This window comes from Pithys albifrons, chromosome 8, assembly GCF_047495875.1.
Source record: "Pithys albifrons albifrons isolate INPA30051 chromosome 8, PitAlb_v1, whole genome shotgun sequence".
Taxonomy (NCBI): Eukaryota; Metazoa; Chordata; class Aves; order Passeriformes; family Thamnophilidae; genus Pithys; species Pithys albifrons.
The window spans coordinates 9,795,536-9,820,142 of NC_092465.1; the positions used below are offsets into that span (position 1 = coordinate 9,795,536).

At 42.3% G+C, this 24,607-nt stretch overlaps 1 protein-coding gene across 1 annotated transcript; it reads right to left on the reverse strand.

The window, feature by feature from the left end:
• Positions 1-14: 14 nt before the first annotated feature.
• Positions 15-16,304, reverse strand: LOC139674830 (glycerol-3-phosphate dehydrogenase [NAD(+)], cytoplasmic-like). Its single transcript, XM_071561645.1, is given in 11 exon segments — positions 15-2,084; positions 3,515-3,621; positions 3,772-4,005; positions 5,227-5,339; positions 6,956-7,094; positions 8,327-8,467; positions 10,411-10,588; positions 15,750-15,869; positions 15,871-16,001; positions 16,003-16,124; positions 16,127-16,304. Coding segments are annotated over 11 exon segments (1,545 nt in total). The 5' UTR covers positions 16,290-16,304; the 3' UTR covers positions 15-1,987.
• Positions 16,305-24,607: the final 8,303 nt, after the last annotated feature.

The window sequence follows — 24,607 nt, forward strand, 5'->3', positions numbered from 1 at the left end:
TGAAATACATCAAGTCTGCATATTGATCACTTTATTAAACTGTTATTTGATACACTTTGAATGTAAAATGTTCAATATTATTAGCTCATATATGACGTATCAGAAATTCAACCTGACAGTGAAATAAGGAGTTCCTGAATTCTCTATCCCATCCTCATGTATTTGATACTTTAAAATTGTGCAATATATAAATACTGTTCCACTTGAAATTGAAGATCATAAATTCCCTGCTTTGTGTAAAGGATTTGGCCACATGATTCCCATTTCAGTGGAAGGAATGTTGGTGTTGCCCTGTGAGCTCCGAACCATTGGCTGTGACTGGAGTTTGAGCAGGAGAAGCTGAGCTACCTTTGCTGCTGTCCAGCGATGCTGCAGCCACTGTTTGGTACCTGAACTACCTTTGCCAGCTGTGAGACAGATTTTTACAATATATTCGTAATTACAATACATTCATATATGTATATATTACTCTGGTAATATTCCTCTATAATGAGTTGAAATTATTTCATAATCTCTTTTTTCCTTCCTCTAAGCAATATGTCAGCGAATACGTAGCTTAATAAAACCCCACTTGCCCTCCTCTCAGCTATTTTGAAAAATCAGATAAAGCTCAGCAAAAGTAGGTTACTCTTCCTTATTGTTCGCCTTCTCTCAAAATTGGAGTCTTTCAAAAGGGTATTAAAGCTTATAAAATGTGCCACTGTTCATTTTGTAGATGGTTTTAACTCTGAAAAACATCAGGTATGTAAAGCTACCTAAGTACAACTCTAAGGTTTAAAAACTTTTACGTTTCTAAAATTTATGCCATTGGTAGCACGGTACAAAAACGCCCTTGTATATGACCCAGACTGTGTTTAAAATTCAGATGCAGATGGAGATCCCTCTTGTGGAGTGCAAGGTGTGCTGCTTAAGCAGGATCAGGACATTACTCTGCAGTCTGGAAAGGCGTGGGGAGCTGCACCGGTGTCAGACCAGTGAAGCTTCCCAGTGGAATCAAAATGCAGCCCAGCTTTAAATGCCATTTACAGGATTTCTGTGCGTCTATAGCGGTCGTTTTCATAGATGTATAAAAAGTCAAGTGTCACAGAGGGTTTTTCACTGTTACTTGTTACGCCCTCAAAATAACAGCAGTGCACAAGCTGCAAGCTGAGCTGTGCATCCACCTCCCTGCCAACCTCCCCTTCTCCCCTCTCAGCTGGGAGCAATTCCTGATGAGGACTTGCTGAGAAAATCTGATGTGAACAGAAATGTGTTTGGTTATTCCAATTTTTTCTATATCTTAAAGGAATGCATAAGTTTAATGAAGGTCAGACTACTACTGATGATTCCTAGGGTCTCAAATTTTAAACACCCCTATCCAAACACCCTTCTTTTTCATTCCTCCCCCACTTTAAACTGTTTTATCTACACATCTGCTGAACACTCGTGTGTCTGAGCACAGTAACAATACCAATTTTTCCAAAGAGGGGAATGAAATCAAGCAAGGTCTAAATGTCACAAAATACAAAATGTTACTTGTGTTCGAGGGGAATTATGGAGAGCCAACATTTGCCCATGTGCTTGTCTTATTGCTGTTGGACCTGTTTTTTACTATAATTTGTTTGAATGAGTTCTTCAATTTTTCTGCATTTTGTGCTGTTCTGTAAGTAACATTAGTAGGCAAAATGTTGGGGGGTCATGTGAGCTATATTGAGTTCTTGTTACAGAAATTAGAAGGGGAACTGTTTTCAGTCAACAAAGTAATTCCAGAGAAATGCCCATGTTACTAATGCCAGTCAAATACTGTTAAATTTTACATTCGTCTCCTATTCCTTGGGTATAATGTTGAAATTAAAGGCAGGTTTTTTTACCCCCAGAACAAGGATAATGAAATACATTCTTTGCTGCTTTACAGCGAGTGTTGTCACACAACCTGTTCCCTAATTGCCGTGGAGTGGACAGAAGTCCTGGGAAGGCGAGAATGCAGCCAGGTGAGGAGAGGGGATCTCTACATGTGCTCTGGGTGGTTCTGCAGGCACATGATGAAATCCTGGATCGATCGACCCTCATAGCAGATCTTGTAGACAGTTGTAAATAATGGAAACCTAAAAGAAACATGTAGCAATGAAAATAATTATTAAAGTTCATATATGTATTTTCATGCCATTTAAAAGGAAAAAAATTGTTACATGGAAAGTGGAAACATTTTATCTCTAGTTGCAATATAATTTTAACTTGGAATTGCCTTTACTGGAAGACTACATAGGACAATGACGAGGAGCTAGGAGGAAATCTTGGGAGCCATAGCAGAGAAAAGCTGTCTTGGAGACAAAATTCCTATCTAGTATTTCTTATTTAAAAACAATCTTGAATTGCATATCCTCTTTTTCCTGCTGTGTGCAAAATGGATATATTATTTGCAATCATTACCAGTATCTAAAGGACTAAAAAGAATGAAAATATGTTAATGATTTTTTTGCCTGGCTTAGAAGATTCTTTTCCTTTTAAAAGATGTCTTGGTCATTATGTGGTAAAAAGTGAGTCCACTGAATGACTTGGAGCTGATCATGTAACTAAGTGCAATTATAGGATAATTATGGGATCAAGTTGAGATTTAAAGTTCACATTCTGTTAAAATGAGCTTCCCTTTTCTCTCTCATTTTTGAAAGATAAAACTACTTGAATGTTCTGTGTCTGTTACTATTGTAATAGGTTGGGGTTTTTTTAAGTATTCATTTAGCTGTGTTTGACCCCTCAGGACTGCTAATGCATGGGAGGGAATACGATGGAGAGAAGTTTAGCTTTTCTGTTGTGTAAGCTGAGACAAAGGTTTCAAGTTACAAATAATATTACATCATCCCAAACAATTAGAGCACTTTTTGTCTCAGCAATATTTGTGGTACTAAAGCACTGCAGACATATTACCTTTTAAGGCATGTAAAAAAATCTGATTAGGAGTATGCTCCCAAATTTTGTACTGAGATAATCAAGGTTTGCACTGAGAGCAGGACTGCTGCAAGCTGCAGTGGTGACACTGAGAACAAGAAACCCTTTGATCATAGATGGAACCCACAGATCATATCTGCAGGCTGACTGTGTATGGCTTTCAGTCTTGCTTAGGGGGTGAGGATGTCTGGGAGGATCCTCTGCATTATTATTTCTTTTGTTTCCTATGTTCACTTAAGAGATGGACTCGATGATCCTTGTAGGTCCCTTCCAACTTGGAATATTCTGTGATTGTTTTCCCTGCCATTCTAGTTTATGATCTCACATTTCTCTTGTCTTCTGTTACACACTACAATATCCCCTGAACCCACTCTATGTCTGTGACTTGTTTCTTCTAATGCTGCTCATTCTTCATCCTATTCAACCGACCATGGCAATGAGTTGGCCAAGGCTCTAATGGTGGCCCAAGATGCAGAAGTAGCTGTTGCAGAAATGAACAAGATAGGTAAACACAAGTATTTCTAAGAAGGCCACAAATCACTTGTAATTTGCTGTTGATTCAGTTGTTTTTTTAAATCAAAGCACTTACTTATCAAGCATATTTTTCTGTTTCAGAATCTTGTAGACTTCAGCTGAGGTCTGAGGACCTTGCAGCTTTTGTCCATTCAGCATCTCATTTTCCAGTTCCTCAATGGACTAGAAGAGAGAAGACTGATTACTTGGATCAGAGGGGATACTGCTGTGATACCAGCAGCTATCAAGAAAGTAAACAGCTAATGATGCCTTTGTAAAATACAGAAGGATTTCTTCATGTGTTAGTGTAAAATATTTCAAAATCTTCCTTACTTTGCCTGTGCGAGCAAAAGCTTCTGCTACTTTTCTGTTGCGTCCCCCATAGCAGGTAGTGATCAGATCAGCGACCCCACAGCTTTCCAAAAAAGTGGCTATTGACACTGGTCCCTTGCAGAACATCTTGGCAAAGGCCACCATTTCCATAAGGCCCAAGCGTATAACTGCTGCCTTGGTATTATCGCCGAAGCTCAGTCCATCGCAGAATCCAGCTCCCACTGCCACAATATTCTACAAAAATAAGAAGGAAGGAAAGAGGCAAGGTTTGCACTAAGCTCTAAGAAAACCCCACAACTGTCTTCATCAGAACAAGGTTCAATTGTAAGAGGTCACGAGTGTATCTTATGAAGAAAGGAGTCAGATAGCATTCAACCAAAGTCACTGGACTTCCAAAAGATTTTAATAAAGTATCTGCTGTTATTCCCATGGGCAAAAATGAAAGCACCTTGTTTTATACACTGATATTGCAATCACATAGCAGTATGCAAGTAATGTTTTGGTTTTCTGCTAGTTCCAAGTTAGGACTCACTGACCTTTCTATTTAACTATTTAAAATATCTCACACAGAGTCGTGCCTTTCTAGATTTTCTCTGTTCATCTCTGATTTGAGCAGGCATGAGTTCAATGTAGATGCTACAGTAGATCAAATTTTGGGCTTGCCTACAAAAATCATCAGTAGAATTGCCCTTTTCTACAGCTCTTAATGTATTTTTCAGGATCCTAAACACTTTTACAACCCCTCTCTATTGTTCTGCACCTCTCCCTTCCCACCTTCCAATTCCAAGTTCCTAAATAAGTCTCTAAATAAGTGTACTTCAAGGACCAATTATTTCCTGAGCCATAATCCCCACTCCTCCATGGAAGGGTGAATTATTGAAGTACAAATGATTGAATGTATAAAAAAGTAGAAAGGATCACAGTTTGAAGTCCCTGTCAGCACATGCAGAAGCAAACTCCAAGTCTCACTGAACTGCCCCCTCATCGGAAACTTTGTGATTTTGGTATCATTTCTGATCTGATCTAACCTGGGATTTTGATGGGCATTGCTGAGTGCCCCAGAGATGTGCTGCCAAGACGGAGCCTTGCTTCTGATGCAAATTTTCTAGCAGGTTAGTATTTGAACCATGGAAACGAGTATTAGTGGTGCTGCCATATTGAGTCTTTGTTCCACGTGCTCACAACATGCAGACAAGAAAACACAATGGACTAAATTCTGCCCTCAGAAGCAGAGGTGTCTCTGGTAAAATAAAGATAAAAATGCAACTATTTTTAAATGCTTTGCCAGCAGTTATATTTTCAAGTAAATTTTCCCTGTTTTACAGGTTGAAAAACTGGCATGTGAACTGTGCATCTTGTCTGCACTCAATCACATGGTGAGAGGACTCAAATTGGACCACATGGCTTACAGAAGACTCAGGTGAGACTAGAACATTCTGAATTGAAATCACTCACTTTTAAGGCTCCACAAAGCTCCACGGTATCGGAGTCAGGCACCACGGTAATCCTGAAATTGGGGGTCTGCATTAGTTCTTTAAAGATTTCCCCTTGTGTTTCGTTTTTGCACCCTGTGTGGAGGAAGGATGAAAGAGCATTTTTGCAATGTTTCAGAGTGTACACAATCTTAACCTGAAATAATGTTCCAGGGACCACTTCAGGTTTTGTGATCCCAGTTTAACTGGGTGTTGCTAAAGCAGAGGTTTGTATGACAGCAGTTCCTGCTGCTGGAAGCCAGTGTTAAATGTAGGCAAGCCCCAGAGCACTGACCAACATCCCTTAATAAGAGTTTAAAGAGCTTAAAAGTAGATGGTCCCTAATGGAGCATTCTGCCTGAGAAAGCTTATATAACCACAGACCTTGCAAAAGATACTATTTACAAACTGCTTTCTGTGCTTTCTGGTATAATTTCTGCACTGAAAATGTAAACTTGTGTCACTGTTAAGTACTATTATGGGGCACAAATGATTAATGCCCAATTAATTTCCAATTACAGGAGCATTCACAGATAATGAAGTTGAACGTGTGCACTACTGGAAGCTTTTTCCTACCAGTTCCACAGAGGTCATGTATCATGTCATTACAGTGCTCTCCCGAGCATTTAGTGGTAGAGGGGCTGAGGTTTGCCTTGATCCAGAGAGCCCATGGCCAGCTTGGCAAAGACCCTTGAATGGAGTTTCACTTAAGTTTTATCCAAGGTAGCTTGGTTTTCTTCAGGGACAGCTCAGCAATGGGGTACCACACTTAAGTAGCTGGGGAGTTTCTTCCCCATCTCATGAGAAACTTTAGGTTTGCTTCTTGTTCTTCACAACACCATTTCTCTTTGTGGTGGCTGTTTCTGGGCAGCGTGGCTTTCCACGAGGACAAAAGCAAGGGGCAAAGCTCTTTGCACAGTGATCATCACAACATGGCTTCAAAAAAGGCCAGCAGAAGTTAAATTCTCCCAGGAACATTAATATAGCTCAGCTCTCCTAATCCTGTTTAGTCCTATTTGGGCCTAGTTGCTCTGCCAGTAACAAATACCCAGCTTGTACAGTTTTCACTGTTATTTTAACACTTGCAAGGAACACTATTGCAACCCAATTTATTTTTCTTTTGCCTCCCTAGCTATGGAAGGATGTAACTTTAATTTTGAATGACTTTAAAAATCAATGGATTTTAAAAACTAGTGGATGAACTTTCCAAATCAGGTCAGACCCAGTTCTGGGAGGATCTGAGACTGTGTCTTGGCAAGCAGTCTGAATGGGAGGAAGGAACAGAATGTTACTGGGATTCTTTTCCAAACAAAGAAATTTGAAGATGGAGACATGCACCTCTGGGAGTGTGAGCACATAGGAGCTTCTGATTACACTTCCCTATCTAGACTGTATAGTGTATCAGCAGCCCAGGGACTCCACGTTGAGCTTTACAGACACAAAAGGTGCCTCTTGCCAACTCCTACAGAAACAGGATTAAGCTGCGTTTTTTTTAATGGATTAACTTAGCTCTCAGCACTGAAAAACCCAATGTCAGTTTGAATCTGATCCTTTCAGCCCCAAACTCTCTTGAAATAATCCTGCCTTCAGGAGGCACTGCTCCACTTGGGTACCACCTAGGACCTGTTTCCACCAGAGGTTATCCTGTTGCCCAGCCACAAGTGACATTAAACCCCAGCTAACAGCTCTGATTGACTCTTTGCAATAGTTACCAATGGTGGTTTCACAGAACTTCTCATCAGCCACTTCTTTGGCTATGTTGGCCCCCATAAGCACACTGATTTCTATTTTCAGGTGCTCTCGAATGAGGTCAGAGATGAGCTTCAGGCCATCAGGACCCTCATCGATTCCCTAAATAAAAGACAATAGTCAAAGTCTAGGTATTAGAATATGAAAATGACAGCAGCAGAGCACTGGTAAAGTAAGAGGTGTTCTATTGCCTGCAGCTCTCTGGTTTTAAGTGGAAAAAATGGAGTCTTGTATTCATTAGTGTTAGCCATGAATACAAATGCTCTGGGTTTGTACTTTCATAACTGCAAAATCAAGGCAAGTTCAGGGAGGAGTGACAGTCTGGGTAACCCTGAAAGAGACCTCACATCCAGTACTGCCATCCCAAGGCTTGCTTCCTTTGATTTCTGTACTTTTCCTTTCTGTTTAATTCCTGTAGTACAGAACCAGATCTTTAAATAAGCCCCTATAAGCAGTGGCTTTTTAAGTGTTAATCTGATTGTTTCTTTGGTGTTAAGGAGTATACTGAACTTTTTTTTTTTTACTGAACTGGGGTTTTTTTAAGCTAAAGAAAGTAGTACATTTGCAGGAGTTTCCTTCCTCTCCCATCTTCCTCTCCTCTTCTTACTGCTGCTTGTAATACAATTTCTATAGGGGGAAATATCAAAGGGCTGGTGTTGCAGTCTACAAACTTGAATTAACATTTCTTTCATTACAACTTTAAGTGGGTTATTTCCTGTAATGCAGTCAAAAGAAGAAGTACTAAGACTATATTCCTGTGCTGTGCTTCTCATTTTTTGTTTGATGTTCTCTTTAAAATATCAGTTCCTTTTTAAGGTTACAATAATTTGATACCTCTCACCTTAAAAAGAGATTCCTTAGTTCATGCCAGACTGAAATTGCTCCAGTTTTGCAAAATCATTAGTGGGCTGTTTAAGGGCTCCTAAGACCAGCTTTACCATGTACTTGAAAGAGGCCCTTCAACTCAGCACTCTCAGTTAAGAGTTAATTGAGGCTGTAGTTGGATGGGCATTTTTTCTGGCAGCAGCACCAACTTTATGTAGCCCTCCCTCTGCCCCTTTTTACCTCCTTGCTGGTTCAAGTGGAAACTGATCTAGGCCAAAGATGACTGGCAAAGACAGACACTCTTAGCCAGGATGGGTTGCCCCATCCTTCTGTCTCCACAGCCACAAGAGCGACAGAAGGGCTGTCACACCAAGATAACTTTTAACTCTTGCAGAAAGAAATGGTTCTGTTTATTCAAAGGATGCAGTTGTAGGGTGGAGCTCCTACCCTTAAGCTGAAGCTGTTTATTTACTCTGTACAGATTGGGTATTGTGGAGATGACAACTTACCTTGATCAGGGAAATCCCAAATGTCCCGGGTTTTAACTTTCCTGCAATCTGGTCGCAGATTCGCCCAATAAATTGATGTGGCAGAACAAACACTAAAATATCTGCCCCATTTGCTGCTTCAGCCACATCTGGTACAGCCACCTGGGACAAGAGTGACAACCAAAATGAGCCTCAGGTAGGAATCCTCAGTCTTTGCAAGATACCAACATGCCAAAGCCCTGGCAGATGAAGTGCAAATGTCCTTAATTTTAACCACATGGCCCCGTGGCATAGCTGCCAGCATTCCATGTGAGCAGCTACAGATCTCTTCTGAAATACCCAAAGCAGACAAACAATCTTAGATTTGTATTTTTTATAATTTTTAAAAATAATTTATCCCAGCTCTGTGTGAATAATCTGGGGAAGATGATATATTTTCTAAACTTGCAGTGTCCTGGGAAGCCTCTTTGCTAGTTCAGCTCCTTGAGGTGGTTCCTGAAGATGCTGAACAACCCCATGTGGTTCTTCTGGAACGAGTGGTAGCACAGGGGAGCACCAGAGCAAACCATGGTGGTAAGACAGAGCCTCTTCTCACAGTCTTTAGTTTCCATACATCAACAGCTATTCAAGAACAGCTATATAATAATAATATAATCATTTATACTATTAAAACTAATATAAATAATAAACTATATCTAATAAACTAAAATGCAGAGATTATCATCTTTGGAGGGTTATGTGACTTTTAAAAAATATATATAGTAATTTTACCAATAGTTATAAAAAACCCCTATACAGTGGGCTTAGTGATTTGTTAGCTTTATGTTCCTCCAAATACTGGTGTTACTCCCATCAATTCAAGTCAGGCTACAGAGGCAACAGCAAGTGAACTTGAGCCTGCCAGAACAAGCAGTTGGAGAAAACATCATTCCTGGATGCAGCCTTGGAGCACACAGCCTTAAGCAAGTGGGATTCCCAGCAGGAGAATCGTAAGTGCTGCCAGCCATGCTGCTTCTCTGGGAACACAGCAGAGCGGGAACGGGGCAGAGGCTGGCAGGGTTGTATAGGCAGGGCTCCTGTCTCTCCAAAATGCTCCAAAGCAATGCAAGGAAAAAGTGAGCTTTTTGGTTTGGGTTATTTTTTTTCTCAGTCAGAGATGGTGTGAGACTCCCTCCAGGATCTACTGCAACCAGCTAATTTCTGCCTCAGACTTTGCTCTAAGCAGGGTGAGGCTGACCTCAGTTGATGACAAGCCTGTTGATCTGCTAGAGGGTTGTAAAAACAACAGTGACAAGTCAGTTGTAACCCAAGAGAACTGTGAGCCAAGTTCAAACACCAGAAGTGCAAATATGCAATCGCAGCACTAAATGGAGGACTAAATATAACCACTCCCGAGCAAGGAGACCCACCATGTGCAGTATCTTAACTTCCCTTTACAACTGCAACTGTTCCAAAAACCCGGCACTACTTTCTTTAACTCACAAAACAGTTTGTTGTTCAAGATTTTGGAAGATGCCAAAACCCTCACTTTGCTTGCTTCAATAGCAGTAAATTATCTAAGCTGATTAATTTAAGTAGAGGTGCATAACTTGGTATATTAAATGTCCATGAAAATTAAATACCTTCTATTTTGTTGGAATTTAGAGCATTATTAATTATAGGTATCTTAAAATCACTCATGAGCCCATAGCTCATTACTGACCTCCTTGTAAGCCACAGCCATAAGCTGTGCTGTTGATTTCCTTTTTGTAAGAAAGGAGAGCAGCAGCTTTCCCTTTTTTTCCAGATGATGCTGTGGTTGTGAAGTATTTCAGCTCTGTGTAGACAGATCTCTGCCTGCCATTTCTAGAGTTGTGCTGATGTCTGCCAGAGTGGTGCGTCACCACACAGACACAGTTGGGTGTTTGAAGTTGTGTGTGACACACAAGACAAGCAGAAACCACAGAAAATAATTATATTCCAGGGAGTTATATTGGAATGAGTTAGGTGACAAACCAGAATGAAGCAGTGAAATGGTTCCTACCTTTAATTTTTTCAGATGATGCCTCCCTTATTACAAAAAAAGTAAAATCAATTGATTTTTCTTTTTTTTTTTTCCAACTTACCACATTGTGGGGTATCTTGTATCCAGGCAGATATTTAACATTTTCATGTTCCTGGTTGATTATTTCTGTGAGTTTTCTTCCATTGACGATCTCTTCAAACACCCACATCTTGACAGTAGGATCAAATCTGTTGGACTTCTGGACATTTTTGCCAATGATTCTTGCTATGGCTGATCCCCTTTAAAAAGAAAAAAAATTAACTAAAAGACAGAAAGTAGTTTTATTGTGAATTTGAAACACAAAGTCCTTTAAACATCATAGCCCATAAAAAGCCTATGCTATAAAGCTGTTCAGATGCTTGCAACATTTTCCAGAAAGCTTTATCTACTACTCTCCATCAAAAGCCTCTCACATTTAAAAACACAGAAAGCAGAACCAGGGAAAATGTAACTGTAATAAGGGATTTGAAGTCATATCAAACATTATAGAGCAGGGGTGTGATGTACCATCAACAGTACTAAAAACACAGTGTCTGGGATTAAAATGTCTCCTTCTCCTCGTTCTTTTTTTCCTGAAGACCAACAAATGTAAAATAGTCCAGGTGGTAAAGCAGTGCTGAGTGATCTTGCTGTGGTCTGTGCATTTCATCTAAAACAGATGCATCCCACTTTCCTATCCATAACCAAGCAGTTGCCATAAGGATTTTACGTAAGCACTAAATCCTCAGAAAAAACACAAACAACCTTTCAACCTGATGGTTTCTCTTTATTTATTGTTCTAATTATCACTGTAACAGGATCTGTAATACTTGCAGCCTGAGGATATTTCAGCCATCCTGTTTACTCTTCTTGAGTCATGCTGAGCATTTTTTAATCTCAGGTCAGACAATAATTTATTTCCCCATCACCCCTGCAGCCTTGCAAACACTCATTTTCTTGGCAAGAGAGAATTAAAGACCCTGCAAAAAATATTGCAACTATTGCTTAATGCTTTTTAAATTATATGTGGAAGAGGGGTGATTATTTTTACTCCTCTATTCTTTCTCTATTTTAAAGGTACTTTAATATTTCAAGTTTTGGTCATTTTACTAACACAACTGAAAGAGAAGCTCCAGTTTGCAACACTCTTGTCCTCTAACCCACTTGTAACACACGCGGGAGGAGAAACATGAACAGGATTTAGCTGTGCTATATTTTCTGGAACTTATAAAAGTTCCTACGAATATCCAAGATGAAGTCCAGGTAAGTCTGTGCTGTCAGTGATTCCAGGGGAAACCCCATTGTAACTGGCTCTCCTTGGCTTACCCATATTTTTGATAGAACAGGTTTACACAATGTTGAATTTCTCAATAAGTAGTAAAAAAATAAAGGATTAATCTTTAATGATCAAGAAATCTCACTGAGATCAATGTTGACTATATGGTATATCCTGAGCTATGGTAATACGTTAGTTAGTTAGTTAGTTAGTTAGTTAGTTAGTTAGTTAGTTAGTTAGTTAGTTAGTGTTGGGTTTTCTCATTGTTTTGGGGTTTGGTTTTGTAAGGGATGATTTGGTTTCATTCTTTACAATATTTGGGGAAATGTTTTAGCAGCGAAACTTTACTGCAAGAGTTCTGCTGTTTTGAAAGAAAGGGATGGAGTTTTATCATACATTCATATCATTTATACACATACAGTCTTTTTTTATATAAAATTACTTTTATTCTGGTTCTCTTGCCCTGCTATCAACAGAGCACAATCAAAGCTTGAGTTGAGGATGAATTGTGGCTCTGTACAAGAAATGTGTATTAATAGGAAAAAGGTTTGGTTTTTTATAAACTTAAGATCTAAACTCATAGTCCAGGTTGTCCAGAACAACCTGAATGATGAACTTAGACCTCAACATAGCCATAAAAGTAACTTGCCTAGCTTTGTACCAAGAACATATGATTTTTCTGTTTAAAGATGCAGACTCCAGCTCTCTGAAATCCTGAATGGAAATCACAACTCTTAGTAGATAAATCTGATCTTCTAGCACAGCTGCCATTACCACTGTACTTGGATGTTGCCACCCCACTATTTACCTATTGATGAGCAATCAGTGAAAGTATCTTTGGCATAAAAGTAGCTCCATACATGACAGTTATTTTCCTTTGGTTTCTCTTTAGATGAATGAAGATTTTGGGGGAAGAAAGGTTTTAATGTTTAAAAGGCATTGAGTCATCATCAGGGAAAATACCTCACCTCCAAACTATCAAACATTTCAAAACCTGATGCTCTCTTTTACTGAGTCCATTTAGAATTCAGTCACCACTGATCAGCCTTGGGAAGAAGAATTGCTTTGTCTGTGAAGGTTGTGTTCTGTACAACTACACAGGCCTGACAAAAGAGGGCTGCTTCTGCAAACAAAACCAGGGACACTCACGTATAAGAGACTGCCATGGCTGGCTTTATTTTCTCCAAAACTCAATTCAATGACGATTAATAGAAGGCAGAAAATTCCACTTAGGTAATTTGAAAAAGTGAAAACTGCCAATCAGATCCGCCCCCCCCCCAGTTATGTTAATTCATATTGGAAGTGATTTACATTTTGCTAAGAAAAAGAAAAGCTTTTATCTGGAGATTTCCTATCAGTATAATGAGAAAGCTTTGATATAGAAAAACTCAAGTAAGACCTATTATTTAAGTCTATTGTTTATGTCTGTGAATATGGAGGTTTTTGTACCATGTATCGGATCTGGTAAAAAATAGGGCTTAACAGAGGCCTGGGAGCAGCTGGTCCCTTCTCTCTGCACAGGGCTGGCAAATAGACTTAAGCCATTCCTAGTAGTTTTTCCAAGGAGGTTTTAAAGTTCTCAGTGGATGCAGGTCTCTTCCCCAACTAGCCTATCCCAGGACTTTGCTATCCTTAACAATAGAAAGATCTTCCTCACGTTTAGCCTAAGTCTTTCTTACTGCAATTTAAGCCCATATCTGTTTTAGAAGGGTGCAGTGTTGTTGTTTTCCTTCAGGTGCTTGAAGATGTCTTCTTCCAGTCTCTTCCTTAGCCAATCACATGAAATTTCTTAAGTTATAATATTGCTCAGATTTGAAGGTACTATGAGAGGTGTCCAGCATGGGAACATCGCTGAGTTCAGATGGATTGCTCAGGGCTTTGTTCAGTCATTTTGGTAACTCTTCAAGGACCACCTCCTCTCTGGGCAACTTGCCCCAATGCATTATTGTTTTCATGGTGTTTTGGGTTTTTTTCTCTTTAGATATTGAGTCAGAACCTCTTCTGGTTCAATTTATGAGCACTGGCTCTTGTTTTACTTCTTTGAACCCCTATAAAAAGCCCTGCTATCTGCCTTTGTTGAAGACAAGCACCCAGTTCAAGCTGGATCTTTGCTGAAGACTCTGCAGTCCAAATGAATCTAATCCTGGGAAAGCTTTTGGATTCTGAAGGGCCAGACAGTGAATTAAACCTCTGTTTTTAAAAGCAGATAACTGAACCATGATCAATGTAACCACAACCCCCCTGCACCTGACTGGCAACTGCAAATGCAGAGCAGCATTTGCTTCACTCAACCGTATCACTCATGAGCCTCCTGGCAGTGTTGACTTAGCAAGTCCCCGTGACCTGCTGAACTTCTGCAGCTGACATGAGCTTTTGCAACATGCTGGGTCACGTGTCAACAATGATTATGAGCTGCAGGAAAGCCTCAAGAGCACAGATCTGAACTGCTACCCAAATATTCAGGAGGGACATGAGAAAAAAAATGTTTGCCAAAGGTAAACATTATATTTCTATGTCGTGCTAAAATAACCTGTTCTGCCACCGAAGCTATGAATACATGAGACTCAGAGCACATTGCTTATCTCCTCCCCGAGGATTTAACAGTCTATGTACATGGCAGGAAGCAAGAGATGGGCCCAGGCAGACATGAAGTATGAGTAAGTTGTTAGTACTGAATGAGCTGGGGTCTCCGTGTCTCTGTGGCATAGCTCTTTCCAAGGTTGTAGGTATATGTCGAAAACCAGAACTTTCTCAAGTACAGATCTGAACACAATTAAGTCACTTTAAAGAATGCCTTATGGGAAGGGAACAGCCAGGGAAAGGCAGAAGGTCCCTGTTTGTGGGTGCAGCAAAAGAATTATGAAAGTTGTGATTGTGGGCTGACCAAATGTTAAAACTGGCTCCCAAACATACAGTCATTGCTTTTGAAGGGCTTGGATGGGACAAGGAGCTGCCTGCACAGGCAGGTGAGGGAAAAAAAGGCGGTAGGGAGAGGAATGCCTCTCCTGAAATGATGTGGAAACAAAGGACAGGGGTAGAGAAAGCCAGATGTGTGACGATAGGTTTCAGAAGAAGACTTAGCTGTACAGTTCTGTATGAAAGGCTGTGTCTGAGATGCCATGGCCAAAGAGCCTGTGATCCAGAAAAAGCATGCACTGGGGGCTCAGAAAGCAGTGGATTGCTTTTGCAAGGCAGGAAGGCAAAGAGCTGTGGTTTAACTCTACTGTGTTCTGAGCGGCTCACAAGCAACCATTCCCTCTCCTATTGATTTTTTGGCATTTGCTTCCACTTAGCTGTGAGATACTTCAAAAATCTTAAGGAGCTTGCTCTCCTTGTTCAAAAACAACCTCCAGAACTACCTGGAGGCTGGGTTCACTAATCTCAAATGCATGCACATACATGTTGGTGTGTTTGCTCTGCTTACAGAAAACATAAGAAAAGTAAGATATAAAGTCCTGTGAGATGGGTTTACTGACTTCAGCAGGGTCTTTCAGACTCAAGGAACCCTGGAAAGCTGTGCTTTTGTCCAGGCTAGAAAGGACTGAGCAGTAGTAAACATATTGATAAGAACACGGATGAGGATAAATGGGACACCTGAACACAAGGCTGTGTCTGGACCAAGATGCAAAAGGACATGCTGAGTAGGATGGCAGTGAAAGGTGCCCATACATCGTGCCTTTAAATTAATCCTGTGCCCCGGTTCCTGTGCATCGCTGCTCTCCTCACTGCCGAATGCTACAACCTGAGCTGCCTGGGCCCTGCCGCAGGCATACACAGCGACAGAGCTGCAGCTCCGGGCCTCTCTGGTGTCTGTCGCCGGGCTTTGAGCGGCTCACACACCTGGGTGATGCAGGCGCATCAGTCTCGCCAGTTCTCACGGGCTGGTGCATCTCGGGGGATGACGGACCCTGCGCCAGGAGCCCACAAGCCGCGGCAGGACGGGGCCGGGGTCGCGGTTTCAGGACCACGGAGAGGCTCCTCCGGCCCCGCAGCTCCCCGCACCACACCTGTTGCGAAGCCCCCGGCCGCGGCGGGGGGAGGAGAAAAGGAGGAAGGAACGGGGGAAAGAGGAGAAAAAAGAAAAGAAATGGGGAAGAAAAGGGAGGAGGGTAAAGGGAGAGGCCCCCCCGCGCTGCGGCACTCACCAGTTCCCCGAGCCGACGATGCAGATACGGAGCGGCGACATGGTGCAGGCTGCGTCCCGCGCGGCGGGGCTCGGCTCGGCTCGGCTCGGCGAGGCTCCGTCCGTCCCGCCCGCCAGCACCGCCCTCCGCCCGGCCCGGCCCCCGGCGATGCGGGAGGGACGGGCGAGAGTGGCGGCGGCCTCGGGGGCAGCTCCAGGTCCTCCCCCGCTCCGCCCGTGGATGCTCTGCCGGCGCCGGTCCCTACGCCGAGGGGCTGCCGTGCGAGCGGCGCCTGGAAGCGGGGGGATTCGGTGGCCTGGAAGGGGGAACGGGGGAAACGGTGCCTTCTGCGAAATCTACGGAGATGAGCACCTGCGTGGGGAAGGCAGGCAGGCACCTCTCGTGGGGTGTGACCTTCCCACCCACCGGCAGCCGCGAAGCTTTCGGCAGGATGGGTCATGTGGCAGAGTCTGGGAGGGACCCGAGCTGGGCGCCTTCGGGGCAGTGAGAGACATGGCAAGATCCCACCTGTCCTGCCCCACAGACATGTAAGGAGCACATGAGGAGCACACCAGGGAGGGGCTGAGTGCATTCGCAGAGCCAGATTCAGCTGATAAATAATCAACTATATCACATTTCTTAATATGGGACCTCATATATAAGTGATCTGCAAAAAAGGACAAAATGGAATGTTATCCATTTCCCCTACATAGTTTAATCATGCATAACACCCTATAGATGACTACATTTTACCTCTCTGCCCTCTAGTACACCCTGTCTGCTCTTCAAAGTGTCCTTTTCTCTCATTTCGAGACGAAGAGCTGCATTTGCCACCTTCCCTGCTCTTGCACTCCTGCTTCCCCTCATCCTGCTGGGCCCAGGCTCCCTTTCCCACTGTGGGGCTGTAGGCTCAGCAGTGATCACATCTCCTGCCCTCGAGCTTGGCTCAGTGGGCTTCTGGCTCTGTGGGACATGGATGCCTGACTCTGTGATTCAGAGGGAGGCTGGCTGCCAGTGTTGGAGGAGCCTGTGGGCGTTTCTGGAGGTACACATATGTTTATCTCGCCTGCTGTCCGCTTCGTTGGCTCAGCTATTTGGTGCATCCTGATGGTGATGAGTGTTTGAAGACTTAAAACTAGGGCAAAATCCTGAAAAACAGTATTTTGAGAAAATGACCAGCACAGGTTGCTGAAAAGGAAGGTGTACCTGGGACCTTGGGCACTTGTGAAACCTAATAGGGACTGCAAGAAGAGTCATGTGTTCAGTGGCCTCTGGACTGATGGATTTATGTGATCTCCACATTCCAGTTGCACTGACCATTTGGTGAGTGCACAGAAGCTGGCAGGGGTGAGCATGGCAGGGGACAAGCAGGCAGATGGATATGGCAGCACTTGTGAAGAGCAGAGGGGACAGCCTGGGACTGTGAGTGCAAGCATTAGCTTATCCATCTGTGACACTAATTGTCTGTGGAAGTAGTTAACTTGTGCTGCTGCTGAACTCTCCTCTGGATTTGTGCAGTCATTGCTCCATGGAGATGGATAGAGAAGCTTTAACTCACAAAGGACTGTTTCAGGTGGTCTGCAGGCAATTTTATTTGTCAGGTTTGGATGTCAAAGCTGTCTCTGTGGCAGTGTTGTGTGGGGACACAGAGTGGCCCCAAGAAATGGGTCCTTTGTCAGATTCCAGAGCCCCAGAGCCATGTAGCACACAATGGTGGATGCTGACAACAGCTATTTTACCAGGCAATGAGGAGAATCTGCTCTCTCCCATGAAGTCTCCATGTTTGTTTTTCACATAAGCCCAGGAAGCTATCTCTGAAGTGTGAGTCATTGGTACATAACAGACATAAAATCTCAGTCTGAATAACAGGGAACCTAAAGACAAGTCTCTCAAGGCCACCCCCACCCAAGCTCACCTGATCTTCTGCACTTAATGGGTCATGCACGCACAGCAGCCAGAGATTACACAGCTGAACAGCTTTCCTCTGCAAACAAAAAACCTCACTGTCAGTGCAGCAAATCCAGAGCAGCCAACAGGAGTTTTTTCTAAGCTAGGTGTAGATCTTTCTCTGGTAAGCAATGCAGTCTCTGAACACGCTGAAAAACATGACTGAGAAATGCCAAACTCAGTATCAATCTTAAAACTGGTTAGGTTTCTTGCCCCATCTTCTCCTACTGAGAAGCTGTTTGAGACCATTACTCCCCTCACAGTGAGAGCTCTTCTCCCTGCTTCACATCCAACTTATGCCCATCTGCTCTAGCACAAGCACTGTCTATAAATGTGAGTGATTCTTCTCCCCTGGTGCTTATTCTCACTCTCTGCCTGCTTAAACCCCCAAATGTACTTACAGAGAGGAATCAGATCCCATTTCACCACTCATTTTGCCAAGCTCAGCAAGACATGCTCTCTATGTATTCCTCTGATTATCTGCATGTCACTTCTCTGTACCTGTTCCAGGATGAATTCAAGCTTACTGAACACTGATAACCTGAATGATGACTGAAATTTTTAGCTGAATTGTAGCCTGTATTTTTTATTTATTTACTTACTGTTCCTGAATATACATGCTTGCTACATGTAAGACTGCATTTATCTGTTTAGTAGCTGCATCCCGCACATGCTCTTCCTCTTTTGTTGTTCATAGTGGATAAATTCTAATTTTCACCAGACATGTTATCAATCTCTCAGTACATGTCTCTGCACTGTATGCAGTTACTTTTCATCCCATGTCTGTTATTAGAGCATAACAATCATATAATTTGTCCTGTAGGATTTTCTTTCTATTGAAATTGTCTCCCAACTTTGCCATTAGCAAATTTTGTTACCTGACTTGTCATTTTTTGCATCAAGCCAACTAATGAAATTACTAAGACTGATTACTCCAGTCCTATAATTTTGCTCTCAGCCCCTCAGCAGTTTTCACTCCCAGTTCTGTTCCTTTGTCACTTTACAGTGTGCATGTTAATCCTCATCTTCTTGAGTTTAACTAATAATTATCTAGGTAATACCAAATCAAATGTTTTACCAAAGTCCACGTTGATAAGATTTATTATTTTTCCTTTGTTCACGTATTCCATTTTCTTATCAAAGAAAGATACTGGGCTGGTCTATACATAATGTGCCTACCCTACACTTTAACCCATTTCCTGCTTCCATTCAGCTCTTTCGTTACTTATGGCTAACATTTCCTCTAAAAAAAGTTTAAAGATTTCACTGATAGAGATTATTCAGTCTTCAGAAGTGAAACGTAAATAGCCCTCAAGTTTTGTGGCTGTGTTTCACAGTAATTTCCATATCCATGCCCTTTAGCCCATTTAGTGCACTGCCTCTGCTCTCTGGGGTTAGATACATTTTTTTCCTTATGGAGTCTGAAGCAGTATATTCCGTTAGCTTTTAGGCAGCAGCCCTGCTGTTGTTGTGGGCAATACTTTCCTTTGTTTCCTTTGCAATCATGCAGATAAACCCCTTATGTTCTTGTTTTCCTTCCCTGTGCAGGTCTGGTTTGTTTTGATTTTGAGCTGTACCTTTAAAATTTGGATGTTCAAAGGACAGTTTTCTCTGCATATCACTTCCTTCTCCTTTTCACTAGACTTTCTGCATATTCCTGAGATGTCCTGCACTGTCTACACAACAGTTCACATCCTGTGAAGTAAGATTCAAGAAGCCTCTTCTGTCTTGTGACAAGTTGAAGGCAAAGCAGAACAGGAATTTTGCACTCCCTGGGGTGATGCCCAGACTGCATCACTCCTCAGCATCTTAAGGAACACAGGCTTCAGACTTTAGGGAAAGAGGAGATGAAAATTGAGGTGTTTTTTTTTTCTTTTCCTGAACCTTGTGGACTGATGTCAGCAGGACTGAAATATTTAGTTTTCTCACCTTTGAAGCTATAGATTGAGTTAAGGTTGGGGTAGGTTCAGAATAAGGGTTCCAAATTTCAGCCCAGGTATATGAGAGGAGGCACCCTGAGAAGGGTGTCCACAGAAATCTTTCCCTGCTCTAGGCCTGCAGACTATTAAAAATCTACCACTTCAGCTCTACCCAAACAGCAAGCACCACCTGACCCTCATCTTACACTAGACAGCCTGACAGATTGCATTGGCATCAAAATTACTTGGATATCACAGGCCCCTTCATTTTCCACTGGAAAATCTTTGCACATATGCTTTCCCTGAATTATATTCTAAATGGAAGATTTGCGTGGTTTTAAATGTGATTTGTATGCTTAATTACTTTTAATTATTGATAGGAAATAGTATCCATTTATACTGAGGTCGTATGTAATAAATCAAAAAAGCTCTTCCAGGATGTTAGGTACACGCAAATAATGTTGGTTTGTATCCCTAAGAGCTGACAGCCCAAATTACTTACAGCTTTGCAGCTTCCACATGGACTTCTTGCAGTTTGCTTTTACTGAATCATGAGATCTGGAAAACAAATCAGCTGTGAAGTTTTTACTCCACTTGTTTAATTTAGTTGAATTTTCTGCTTCAGGTTCTGATCAGATCATATTGGAAGAACTTTTTTTAATCACACTTAAATTAATTCCCCAACAAGGTACTTAGCTGAAAATGAGACTGGATTTTAGCCCTATAGAAATCTACATAATTCCAAGAAATTTAAGGAATTCAAGCAGACTGAGAGGCCAATTCTAAACCATCTGTACTCTTTAGGGCTTTCTGTAATGCAACAGAGAGATTTTTCAGCAGAAGCAACCAGACTATAGCAGAACTAAAAAATGCATTTGCCAGAAGAAAAGCAGTACTGGTAACTTAGAGTTAATTTTCTATAAAATCGATATCAAACCACGGCAACTGACATACAGAGGCTTTCCAGAATCCAAATATACCCATTCTGTAGGTAGCACAGGTTGCAATGAGAAAGAAGAATATTATTTGGAAATTAGGAAGCTAATCCAGAATTGGTTAGAATGTGCAGGTACAAGTAGATCTGGTAATGAGAACAGTGTGGTATCAGTATCCCCAAAGCAGAGCTTATGTGGAAACACAGCAGTCAAATTATGGGCTAGGTAGGTTTGTCCACAGAAATTAACAAGTGCTTTGGCTTGGTTTCAAGACTGAACTTGTTAACATGATACACCTGGAAATGGCATTTGTGACTTAGATAACAAGGATCTAAACATGATAATGGAGATTTACAGCAGATGGAGAGATACTCATGTTGCCATAGAAACAATGCAGGAAAAGTGTGTAGGAGTAAAGTATGGCACAGAAAAGCATCTGGGAGAAAGGGCTGGTGACTGAAGAACTGAACTCACTCAGCAGCTCTTAAGGTTAGATGACACATTAATAAGAACACATCAGTCTTTCAGGATATCGAGAATCATGGAGGAAAGGAGTCCTAATTGTAAGTTGCAGAACTTCTGAAGGCAGCAACACCACGTTGTGCCATAGTATAGGTCAGAAAAAGTCTCTAGAGAAAAGCTGGAGATGGCCATGATATGGATGAAAAAGCTGAGAAACCCCTCAAACAATCACAGCATATGACCCCTTGTTCCTGCTGAGCACACCTGGGACCCAGGTGGTGGTAAGGGATTGTTCTTTCCTTGGACTCCTGTCCCAGCAGCAAGTCCATACGTGCTCAGGAAGTGACCCAGCCAAGCTCATTTGGTGCCTGCTCACTTTCCCCCATGCAGAAAACCTGTTGGGTGGTCACACAGTCCTGCAGGGCTGACTCCTCTGCAATGGACTCACATGTGGCTACATTTACTGAACAAGTCAGGCCCTAGGCATCCAAATGTGTATTTTTAAATTCCAGAATTTTCCCCATGAAGGACTTGGGGTAGGGGGTGACTATCGAGAGGAAGTTCCTGTTTCACCCTCTGTTGGAGTGAAAAACGTGGTGTAAAGGATCCCTTTGAGCTCAGGGCTAGGAGTCACTCAGGAGTTTTTGAAGCAAGGCAGAAGGAAAGCCCTCCCATGGTGCAAAAGGACCAGACAGAGGAGATGGGCTCCAGCCATCGCCCTTTGTGCTAGAACAGCCTGCACTGGACTATAGTGGGTGGTGAGGAAATAACCCAAGCTCTGCTTGCTCATAAGTTGGAGAGAAAAGGGCAGGGAGGTATCCCCGTGGGACTTGAGCAAGCAGAGAATAGGCACTTGGGAAAGACCCAGGATACATACCCAGCTGTCAGCAGCAGCTCGAGCACACTGTCAGATTAAAGCCATGCATACTGGGAAGTAATGCAGGACAGGAAAATAGGTTGAAACATAGAGGTCATCCATGGTATGGCTGCAGAAATATCTTGAACTCTGGTCGTAACAGAGTTATTTCCTGCTCGTGCTGGTGAGCTGCCTCTCTAGGACAAGCTTTAGTCGGTGTGGGGAGCTGGAAGTCTCTCCAAGACAGTGTAAGTGCTCTGAAGGTTCCAGGTGGTGGGTCTGTGGTGTGGGCAGAACCTTAGCCTGTCGAGATCTAGGAGATAAAAGGTGTGCTGACTGTAGTTTGCAAGTGTTGAGAGGGACGGGGTGCTGTGGTCCTCACTCTCAAGCAGAGTAGTGTCACTTCTGATACTTTTGCAGCTCCATGACTGCGTAATGAAGATGACAGCTCCAGGATGTGCCAAGCTGCTCTCCACACAAAAGCATTAAAGAAAAATTACACAGGCAGCAACTCCAAAGAAGCCTCTCTAGAGGTAAAGTCCTTCAGTCCTGTTCTTCACGGAGTTCCCAGGGCACAGTCCTTTCCTCAGAGGGTGTCTCACAGCAGGGAAACTACTGGGATTACACTCCCAGCTTCCAGCCAGGCTGAGCCCTTGCTGCTGCCCCAGTTTACATTTCCACATCTGGATTGTGTAGGGTTGATATAATGCTGGACCCTGGAGTATGACTCAGTGCAAAGTCATACTGAGTGCAGCTCAGAATGATGCCAAATAGGAGCGTGAAGGATGTGAATGGGTCATGGATAGGGAGGGAAACTTTGTAGGCAACATGGGCTGCTGTCATGTGTGACTCTGGTGCTTTCAGCTGGGCCTGCATTACAGCAGAATATTATGCATAGGGATTGATAGAAAAGAACAAGGAAATTAGGAGATGACAGTGGTTGAAAAGTCCAAATGTAAAAGGGGATTGAATCATTAAAGCTACAGAAGGATTCATTAAAACCATTAAAAGCAAGCACCAGAAATACAGTGTTTCATATGCACATCAAATTACAGCAAAGCCACAGACTCAGGGACTCAGTGATATCTGTAAAGCTCCAAAATCAAGAAAGTCACAATGTAAAATACTCTGGTGGATGAAATAGTTTGTGTTACATTTACCTGATCTTACTGCCAATTTACACCTACAGTCAGGAGAATACAGCTATGTGCTCAGTGTGTTGAAGGAGAAAGGCTGTTTATTTTAACCAAATTTCCTTTTTTGTTTCTATGTCATGGCATCTGCAGTTTCAGTCAGCAGGTATCTTTTATTCTTAGCAAGCATAGGAAGTTGTTTCATGGTCATCATCCAGAAGAAACCAGAAAACATTGTTTCCCACACTATTAGCCAACTCAAGTATCAGTTGCCTTGAGAAAGAATCTAGCCCCAATAACAATTGTACAGTTAAAAAATGCAGATGTCAGCAACGTTACTTTTGTGCCATTTTCTCATTGCCCAGCAGCTCCCCCAGTTCAGCAATGATTATGAGAAGTCGCACTTCTCACGCAGGCAACACTTCCTGCGGTCCTTTCCCAGGCTTATGCCATTCCTGCGCACGCCAGTAGAGGATGCAGCTCCCTTAGCAGACAGGAGCAGTAATAGTTGTCTCTTCGGTGGCCCAGCTACCAGAGGGGAACAGACTGAAAACTCTTAAACGTGGTCTCATCCAAAGATACTTACTCGGCCAGTTAAAAAATCTGCCACAAGAGAGTGATAGAAAACTTGTATAATTATTTTAATTTTTTTAAAAAAATGTCTTTTTTTTTAAGCACACAAATAATTAAAAATACACTGAAATTAGAGCTTTTATGCTTTGAACATGGATAGATCTTGCTGCTCTGGAGAAATGCTACTGATCTGAAGAAATGCTGAGCATGTTAATTGGCTTTAAACTGAAAGACAGTGGATTTAGATATTAGAAAGAAATTCTTTACTGTGAGGGGGGTAAGCCACTGGAACATGTTGTTCAAGGAAGTTATGGATGCCTCATCCCTGAAAGTGTTCAAGGCCAGGCTGGATAGAGCTTTGAGCAACTTGGTCTCGTGGAAAGCATCACTGCCCGTGGCAGGGGTTAGAGCGAGTTGATCTTTAAGGTCCTTTCCAACCCAAGTCATTCTATTATTCTATAATTCTACGTATAGCCAGAGAATAAACTCTGAAAGAAATTAACAAGAGTTGCTTTGGTATTGATCAGATCCTGGTCAGTTTCCTCACATTAACAGAATGATTAATTGTGGAAAATTTGGCAAATTTGCTTTAACCTGGGTTACAATAAAATACAATCCACTTCAGCTTATAGCCAGAATCAGGCTTACAAAGATTTTACTTGACAAATGTTGGCAAATGTATGTTATCCTATTCACATTTCTCCTCCAGATTTGCAGCTCTTTCTCATGTCTTCCTCCAGACCAGGAATTCCCAGCCAGTGGCAAGTCTTGGACAGGCTGCAGGCTGGGCACAGCTGTGGGACCCCAGTGCTTACTCTCTGCAATGAGTGAGGGCCAGGGTGGGATTTGGATCATTTTGAACCACTAAATTATAACTCAGGAAGGAGACTGAGAGCAGTGAATGAACACAAGCTGTAATTAGTACCACCCATAAACCCAAGAGAACAGGCAGCTTGAAGTGTGTAAGCCTTTAGCAAACATGGTTGAGCTGTCAGCCTTTCTGTGCTATTCAGCATTTTGTCAATGCCATCTTACGAGAGCCTCTGGTATTGCA